Raw genomic sequence first — 9,487 nt, 5'->3', positions numbered from 1 at the left:
CAAAAGGTCCCAGGAGGCAAGCTTGAGAACAGAACTGTGTGTGTGCTGCTGACTGCCTCCATCCATGCAGCCCGTTTCTCTATCCCTGAGGAGGAAAACTGGCTGAGTTGCCTATGACTCAAAGGAAGTCAAAAGAAGATACAGGTTATATAGTCACTATAGTGAGGACTGGAAACAGGACCCGGTCAGCAGGGAATGCGGTGGGAGTGAGTACAGAGGTGGAGTGGAAAGAGAAAACCGCTTCCCTACCCCACACTGGTGGGAAAGTGCCTCCTGCTCCCCGGCTCCAGCTGCTCCCTCCTGGCCCAGGCTTACCAGCTGCCACAGGGTAGGGGCAGTGTGGACACCTCACCAGTCCTGTGCCACAATGTCCTCTGCTCACATCACCCGCCCTGCGTGCCACCAGTTGCTCTCAGGGCAGCTGTCTGCTGGCAAGTAGCTAGCTTGGGGTTAACCCTCCTGATGCTGGCTGCTAGGCTGACTCAGCACATTCTGAGGCATCTGCCCCTCTCTCCCCTCTGGCCAGACTGCTGAGACCAATCCAAAGTACACCTGGCCTGACCACTAGGGGGCTCAGAGGAGTCCTGGCATAACCTTTGCCCTCTAGATCCTTAAGAAATTCACATGAAAGACAGCGGGCCATCAAGCCTGGTGGTCAGACTCTTTAGCACTTTAGTTTTCAGCCTCAGGCTAATTAGGACCCCCAGGTGCCAAAGGGGATAGAGGCCGGAACAGCTTCCTGATGGGCATGGTGGACTTCTGGGTAGTAGTAGGGTGGGGCCAGCCATCTGGGAACCTGCTACTGCCCCAGCTGTGCCTCAACACGGGGTCATAAATCAGCTTCTGAGCCTACTCTACTGAATTCGAGATTCCTCCCTGTCTCCCGCCCTCCCTGGAGCCAGCCCCTCCCCCACACCAAGCCTTTGCGGCAGAGGGAAGCGGCTGCCCTGCCCTCCCCCAGGTGGAACACTAATAGTGAGGTTATAGAGGAATTCCGGGGTGGAACACTGGAAGAGCCCAGGGAGGGCAGCTTGTCTTGACCTCAACTTTTCAACCATACACAGGGGTCCTCTCAGCCCCTCGGGGTTTAAGATTTGGGGGCAACTAGGAGGATGTGAGGGTGGTGCGACCTTTCCTAACAACTACCGGCCAGGACAAGATGGCCAGTGTCCAGTGCATCAGGAACTGACTCGGACCCTTGGGACTATCCAGAGGGCTCAGCAAGGCGGGAGTCCTACCAGCAGTGTAGGTGCAGCGCCTTGTTAGCCTGGCTCGGAGACTAGGGAGAGCGGCTAGCCTTGCTGCTGTGTCCAAGGGGAGGTGGTCCAGTGGCTGTGGCTGAAGCAGGAATGAGGTACACTATCAACTTAGCTTCTAGGACCTTCAGTGTTAGCAACATGGACTCAGAGCCTGGTAGGTCTCTGCAGCCCATTGTACCCCAGAAACACAGGAGTTAGAGTCACGGGCTTGCTTAAGAGCTTCCCAAGGAACCTACCAGACTGGCCAATCAGCATCCTTGGAAATGCCCCATGGGTGGGCACCTGCGTCAATTCAATTGCTCCGGGACTGATCCACTATTGCAGAGGATTTTAAAGTCCAATAGGGCTAGACAGGGCTAAATCTGACCTAAGCAGGGGTTCTCCTCCCGACCACTTGCCAAACATATACCCCCACCAATGGCTACACACGGCTACAAACATCCAGCAGGGAAGGAAGGTTGTTTTACTCTCTCCTGTAGGGTAGGGCAACAGGGAGGCGCCAGGTGGCTGAGACCTGTTTGAAGTTAGGGAAACAAAAAGGAGAGCCGCTGGGCGGGTAGAGGCAGGCCTGGCATGCTGGGGTCCCGAGCATCCAGGGAAAAGCAAGGGGTCTCCCTAGGGACAGAAGCCAGGATCTAGGGGAGAGAGGAAAGGCTCGGTAGCGTCAAGTTCCCATGGCCTGGCCCGGGGCCAGCAGGTGCCCCTTCCAGGACGCTGGTCTAGTCGGGGTCCGAAGGGTTAAGGTCCCCAGGCCGCCCCCTCGCTTGTGCCCTCCCCCAACCCCCTCCCCGGGGCAGAAGACTCGGGCGCCAGGGCGGGCCTGGGCGGGGCCTGACGTCCTCGGACAGGCGGGGCTAGCCGGGCCGGCCGCTCCAAACTAGACTTGCCGGGTTCCTACGGCGCGCGCTGTCCCTAGAGCCGCTGCCCTCAGCAGGAAGATGGCGAAGCCCGGAGGGTGGCTCTGCGCGGGGAGCGCACCGCGCGCATGTGGCCCCCGGAGTCCCGTGCCCCTACGCCTACTGCTGCTGGCTGGGCTGGCGCTGCTGGGCGAGGCGCGGACTCCCGGGGGCGATGGCTTCAGCCTGCACCCGCCCTACTTCAACCTGGCCGAAGGCGCTCGCATCACCGCGTCTGCGACCTGCGGGGAGGAGGCCCCGACGCGCAGCGCCTCACGCCCCACCGAGGACCTCTACTGTAAGCTGGTTGGAGGTCCGGTGGCCGGCGGAGATCCCAACCAGACCATCCAGGTGAGCGCGGGGCGGAGGAGTCGGTTACCCCATCCTATAGTGTTCCTACCCCAGCGCACGAACCCAGTCGACTCCTAGGCTCCCTGTGCTGGGGAGATCCTAGGTACGGACTCTCCCACCAGCGCTCCCTGGTCCTATGTTTTGGTGGCTTTTGAGAGCCCCCAACGCGGCTACCGAAACTCGTGCAGAAACTGCACGTGCCTCTGGAAGAGCCAATGAAGTGTCGCAGACCGAGGGCCCCAGGGACCGATGAAGCTCGGGTTGGGGGAGGGACCTAGATGGGGGTGGTGGTGGAGGTATCTAAACAGAGGGGGAACCGGTGATCTGTCCCCGGCAGCCGAAAGTCCGGGATCCCTGCGTAGGCGGGACTTGGCCTGGGTGCCCGCTGACTGTGAGGAGGGGGCGGGAGCTCGTTCTTCCCCCGGGACAGGCTGGAACCTGTTGGTCTCCCGGATGGGGACGGAACGAGCGCGGAAGCCGCGTCGGGCGCCCTTTCTCCTGGTGTTGGTGCTCTCACTGTCCCAGCCAAAGAGTTGAAGCTTTTGTACCTGGGATCTGGGAACTTCGGCGGGAGGTGGGAGAGAGCGGGCAAGCCAAGTTTTAACTGAGTAGGAACACCTGTAGGCCATCAGGGGGCAGCCCCCTGCCAGCAGGTGCTCGGTCCTTTGGCCTCAGTCTCCTGGGAGATGGAGTCTGTGCTAGTAGACTCTTCCGAGGCCTGCCCTTCAGGCTGAGCCTGCCGGTGCGCTAAAAAGTCCCGCGGCAGGACCCCTGCCTCATGTTGGGAAGTTAGGAGAGTGGCGAACCATAAGGGCCTAGTGACTTTAGCTACCTCCTGTAGGGACCTGCCTCCACCTTCCTGGGAGGAGGCTAGTGGGGGGGGGGGGGGAGAAGCAGAAAATGGCGGAGAAAGAGATGAGAAGTGAAGGAATTTAGTCCTGTTGCTTACTGCTTACCTGGCCGCCGCCCTTTCTTGCCTGCCCACTCAGCCCTTCCTTGGGCCTCAGGTGGGGAGGAGGGAGCTGAGAAGGGCCAGCCTCCCCCGTTGGGGGGGTTGGCGGGGGGTCTGGGAGTAAGAACAGGTGTGGGCGGTCAGAGGTTGACTCGGAGGTAGAGGAACCGTGGCCTGGAAAGGTACAAACACCTGCTTTTGAAGCTTTATAGGTCAGAGTAGGATCCCTCTGAGGGGAGCAGTTGAAATGGGGTGTCCCTTGGCCTGTGGTCCCCTGTATATGGTGTCAGGAAGATGAGTCTGGGGAGGGGACCCAGTAGGGATCTTCCGATCTGACCCAGAGGGTCTGCCTGCGCTCCCAGAGCCCTCTTCTCTGCTTACATAGTAATTGTTATTCCCTGGGAAGGGAACTCAAGTCCTTTTCCACATCCGAGACAATGGTCCCTGTGCTGCCAGTGCACAGGCCTTCTCCGAGGGTCACTGCTCAGATAGTTCTGTCTCTTGACAACCTTGCTACATGGTAAAGGTCCAGCCAGGTCATCAGAGGGCACTGACCCCCTATGCCGCACCTCCTTGGTGAGAAGGTAGAAGGAGCAGCTGTTTCCCCAAAGGCCCATTATCAAAGGGGTCAGGCCCAAGCACCATTTATTTATTTATTTATTCATTTATTTATTTTTATTGTTTTTTTTTTTTTTTTGAGACAGGGTTTCTCTGTGTAGTGTTGGCCATCCCGGACTCTTTGTTGACCAGGCTGGCCTTGAACTCACAGCAATCGCCTGCCTCTACCTCCCAAGTGGTGGGATTTTAAAGGCGTGCTCCACTATGCCCGGCCAGGGATCCTTTATGTCGATAGAAGAGGGACTGGGCATCCGTGGTAGGAGCCTGAGCAACCTCCAGGCAAGGTGGAGTGTGGATTGGCACTCCCGTCCTCCCAGCGTAAGGCGGGCATCAGAAGGGACTCTGCTGGCCTCCACTTAGGCAATTGGTGACTCATTGGAAGGGAAAGTCCTAATCAGCCTATGTTTTCTAGTTCTGTTCCTGGCAGGACCCTCTGCAGGGAGGGTGGTGGGGAGGGCTGGGAGATGGGAGGAAGCCTGTTTTCCAGCCCTCTGCTGTGAGCCAGAGGTCAGTGGGGGAAATCCAGGCTGCCAAGGGTGCTTGTGGCTTGGTGCTCCATGAATGGCTGATTGGAGATTTTCAGAGGCCTACCTTGCAGCCTTGAGCCTGGGCCCAACTTCTGGGGCCACTGTGATCATGTTCCGTGCGGTCTGGGCCACAAGAAGCCTCGCTAGGAGGCACGCCCACCTCACCCTGCTTGGCATCCATGGGGCAGGTCCCTGCCCTGCTGCATCCTGTGGCTCTGCGAGCAGAGGATGGATATACACAGACTGCAATCATCATTAGGCCTGACAGAGTGGCCCGCTTAGGTCTCTGTGCAGCAGCTGAGGGTGGCGGAGCAAGGAAGGCTAACGAGCTCTCAGGGCCGCAGGAGATAGAGCTAGGCAGATAGGTTGGTGTGATGGGATAAATATGGCAGGCAGTGCCTGGCAGGGGGGCAGGCCAGCTGCTCAGGTGATCCAGAACAGTGCTCACTGGCTGACGTTTAAACCAAGATCAGAACAGCAAGCTCCAAGGCCTCTGCGGGCTGCCAGGCAGGCGGGTGCTCCCCAGATGTTAACACCTGGGTCCTGGGAGCCACAGACAACCCAGGACACAGCAAGGCGGCAGTCTGGACCTACCTGGACTTCCAGGGAGGCAAAGCCTACTGTGTGCAAGCGGGGGCTGGAGGCTCTGTTGCCGCTTAGACCTCCTAATCGTGGCAGGGGTCTCCCATACTCCAACCTCTTTGAAAGAAGTTCTGTGCCACACCCCCAGCGTGGGAGGAATGGGGCCACTTTCTGGGCCACAGTCAGTGTCAAGTCTTCAGGTTGCCTTTGTGTAGGACAGGTTTCCCTGGGGAGTACAGGGGGTGAGGGCTCTCCTGGCCAGGATCATAGCCCTGCTCCACCCCCTCCAGGCAGGTGGGTGACTGGAGCAGCTGCCAGGCCCTGTGTGTGATCTGCTCCCAGTAGTGGCATCTCCAACAGTACAACGTTACCCCTAAAGATGGGGACACTGAGGTTCCAGGGTGCATTGATGTGGCTTTGTCCCAGAACTCAGAAATGACACTTGGGAGCCCCAGGCTTCTCTTGCCACTGCCCACTTGTTAGAATATTTGCATTCTAGGTGTCACGCCACCCTTGCACGCACGTGCGCACGTGCGCGCGTGCACACACACACATACACACACACACAAGCCTCGAACAGCTTAACTCTTTGGGGAACCAATCTAGGAGGTACTGGACATGCTGGGGTGGGGCCTCAAGGCACAGACTGGGAGTTTAGGCTATATCTAACTGCCTTGCGAACCCTCTTCCCCAGAGAGTCCCTATTCCTGATAGCTCTACCTTTCTTACTTTTTCATTCCCCCCACCCCCGTCCCCATCCCATACTTTATTTTGTTGGTTTTTTTTTTTCTTTGGTTTTTCAAGACAGGGTTTCTCTGTGTAGCCCTGGCTGACCTGGACTCAATTTGTAGACCAGCTGTCCTCGAACTCACAGCGATCCGCCTGCCTCTGCCTCCCAAGTGCTGGGATTAAAGGCATGCGCCTCCATCCCATACTTTCAGCTCCTGGTGGGGTCCCTTGCAGTGACCAGCAGAGCATGCTCCCTTTATCCTCAAGGCCTCTGAGCCTTGCCTTTCCTTGACTTCTCTCACCTGAAGCAAGTGTCTGTCCCCTCAAACGCTGGTTTTCCTGTAAGGTGAGCCATTTCCTCAGTTGATTTAATAACTGAAAGATGAGGCTCTGAAGGTGTGGGACACAGGGTTCACACGGCACGGTGGGTGCTTCGCCCTTCTGGGTCATCTGGCTACCTTCTTCCTACAGGGCCAATACTGCGACATCTGTACCGCTGCCAACAGCAACAAGGCCCACCCTGTGAGCAACGCCGTCGATGGCACAGAACGCTGGTGGCAGAGCCCACCCCTGTCCCGTGGCCTGGAATACAATGAGGTCAACGTCACACTGGACCTGGGCCAGGTAGGGGTCATTTCTGTCTATGTGGCTCTAGACCCAAAGCTTGCCTTGGGCACAAGACAATGGGGCTGGTGAGGGTCACCCTTGGGGAGAGAGCCCTGGGCAGGGCTGCTGGGAGCAGGGTCAGGACAGGCAAAGGCTTAGTGGTGGGCATCTTTGGTCTCTAATGTCCCTGGTTATACATGGAAAGTGGGCAGTGAATGGGACAGCACCAAAGGCCCCGGCAGAATAGGCAGGGAAGAAGTGCTGTGTATAGGAGGGCGTAGCCAGCCAACCTGTTTTAGGGTCCCTGGTGCCCTAAAGCAGAGGCACCCTCGTGTTTACTCTGAGAAATTCCTGGTGGAGCCGGGAGGGGCACAGGAATGTGGAGGAAGCCTGGTAGAAATGGACATTCCTAAGATACCTGTGCTCTGGTGACCACCTTCCGGTCAGGGGATCGGTGACTGGACCCAGCTCTGACCCCTCATAAGCCTCCAGCAGCCTCCTGTTCAGGCAGGAGGGTGGGTAAGGCTGTTTCTCAGTGGTGAGAGGCCATGGCGAACAGGGCCTGGGGACTCTGGTGGCACTCCAGGACTGGGTGGCGCTCACATAGCTGTGTCTTACAGTCCATTGGGATCCTGCCTTGTGGGAGTGGTGGCCGAATTGAGGCTCCCTGGGACCAGGGTAAGGGTGTGTGGGTGAGGTGGGGCTGGGGCAGGCCGCCGGGTTGATCCTACAGATTTGCCATTTTGCCAGTCCAGAGGCTTGTGTCCTGCCACAACACAGCTGGCCTCTCTGCTCCTTTCTGGGCCTGTGTGCCTGCTGCAACCTGAAGTGGGGGAGGGTGAAGGTGAGGCAGAGGAAGGTGGGTCTCCACAGCTGGGCTGCTAGGGACAGACCTGCAAGGCAGGTCCCTGCTTCCTGACCTGGTAGGCAGTGGACAGGCAGCTGGAGCCTCCGCGGGTGGTCTCGAACTTCAGGGGAACCCAGTTCACATCTGTGTTCCAAGCTGGGCCATGGTGGTACACGCCTTTAATCCCAGCAGAGGCAGGTGGATCTCTTGAGTTCTGGGCCAGCCTGGTCTACAGAGTGAGTTCCAGGACAGCCAGGGCTATACAGAGAAACCCTGTCTCAAAAAAGCCAGACTGAAACACAGCTGTGCTCCAGCAGCCAGTGTGGAAGAAGGGAACAGGAGGAGGCGGCTGCCCTTGTGCTGTCTGGTCTGGTCTTGACCTGCTCCGTTCCTGTCTCCCAGTTTTCCACTGTCTGGATTCCTGTGCCCTGGAGCCTGGGGTGGGGGGTGTCTCTGGAGGCCCCTGAACCTAAAACCACTTTCTTCTCTGGCACAGCAGTGGGGTAGCCACAGGAGGGTGTGTGTGTGTAAACTGTCACTTGCTAGAGGTAGCAAGAGTGTACTTATGGCCTCCTTCCTCCCAGTCTTGCCTGGCTGGCCTAAGGAGGCAGGGGTGAGGTAGTGCCGGGGAGAGGGGCCCTATCTCCATGGCAACCCCAGATTGCCTACAGAGCAGGTGGGCACTATGCCCAAGTGCTCCGCGGGAGGGGGATGACAAAAGTATGGACTCTGCTACCTCCAGGGCCCAGAGCCATTTTCACATCTGTCTGTTGGGCCTTGGGTTGTTCAAGCTGGGAGAGAGCTTCATGCAGGCACATCCTGTCTCCCTTAGCTTCAGTTTTTTGTTTTTTGTTTTTGTTTGTTTTGTTTTGTTTTTCGAGACAGGGTTTCTCTGTGTAGCCTTGGCCATCCTGGACTCACTTTGTAGACCAGGCTGGCCTCAGAACTCATAGCGATCCGCCTGCTTCTGCCTCCTGAGTGCTGGGATTAAAGGCGTGCGCCACCATGCCCGGCTCAGCCTCAGTTTTACCAGATGCAAAATGACGAAGGGGAAAGGAAGGCTTCCCAGCTACGTTTGAGAAGAGGAGGCCCCTCGCTCTTGTCCACTACAGCTCCTGTCACTGTTGTCCCAATGGCTGCTAGCCATGGTAGGGGTGGGAAACTCTGGGACAGGGGTAGGCAGACTGACTCCACTTCTTCCTGGGTTCTGTGCTGCGAGCCTGGGAGGTCCTCCAAGGCGCTAGCCCTGGGCTGGGGCTCCTTCAGGAAGCATCAGGAAGCGCCTGGCCAGCCGCCTTTGTTCTGGTGAAAGCGGATGCCCTGAGAAGGGGGTGGGGGTGGCTGGCAGGGAGCCCTACAGGCTGGGGAGGGCAGGCCAGGCTGCCCTGGATCTTATGCCCTGGTGTGTGGGTCCAGAGCTAACACTGGGCTTGGAGGGCTGGTCCCCGTGACACCTGTCTGAGAGCAGCCGGAACACCTGGCAGGAAACCTAGGAGGGACTGGGCACTTAATGAAGCTTGAGAGAGGATTCTTTCTGTTCGGGAGGGTTCCCGGGATGAGGTTCCAGCTGAGGACAAAAGGAGGTTTCCTGAATCCCAGCCTGACTTGCCAGGGCCTGAAAGGGGGGCTCCTATATACCTCCTGTGTCTGCTGGAAGTTTCTGGGGCCCAGTAGTCAGGTGGCTGCTGCCATCTTCTTCTTTTCCGACTCAGACCCTGTGCCAGGGAACCAGGCTCAGGTTCCTGGCAGCCCCCCCAGCAGGCAGGGATGAGCTGGCAGGCCCCGGCCTGTGTCCTTTCTCCGACACCCATCTGGAAACCTGGCCACACAGGGCTATTGGCTACAGTTCCTCTTTACCTGTGGTATCAGCTGTCCTTCCCAGGCCAGCTCAGAGGGGTGAGGCCTGTTAGTTTCCATCCTGACAGGGCCTTTGTTATCTCCTGCTAGTGCGCAGACTGCTCAGGTCCCAGTCCCCAGAGGCTCTGAGCTGCAGCACACACTGGAGGTGCCAGGCTATGGGCAAAGATGAGGGCTGAGCTGGTTAAAGTTGAGTAAGGTCAAGGCGAGGGGCCCGTGCCCCAGGAATGGCTGGATGACACAGGCCTTGTCCTCTGCCCTAA

At 58.2% G+C, this 9,487-nt stretch overlaps 1 protein-coding gene across 1 annotated transcript in view; it reads left to right on the top strand.

Moving 5' to 3' along the window:
• The first annotated feature begins 2,128 nt into the window (after positions 1 to 2,128).
• The window catches only part of Lama5 (laminin subunit alpha 5), a 47,798-nt gene continuing 40,439 nt past the window's right edge, over positions 2,129 to 9,487 (top strand). Inside the window, exons 1-2 of the mRNA XM_051144857.1 lie at positions 2,129 to 2,506; positions 6,386 to 6,538. Of these exons, the coding sequence (XP_051000814.1) occupies positions 2,198 to 2,506; positions 6,386 to 6,538 (462 nt within the window). The 5' untranslated portion in view covers positions 2,129 to 2,197. The remainder of the gene's footprint in view (positions 2,507 to 6,385; positions 6,539 to 9,487) is intronic.

Source organism: Acomys russatus, chromosome 4 (genome assembly GCF_903995435.1).
Source record: "Acomys russatus chromosome 4, mAcoRus1.1, whole genome shotgun sequence".
Classification (NCBI taxonomy): domain Eukaryota; kingdom Metazoa; phylum Chordata; class Mammalia; order Rodentia; family Muridae; genus Acomys; species Acomys russatus.
Note: the sequence above shows the minus strand (reverse complement) of the source record. Positions and strands in the feature narration are given on the sequence as shown.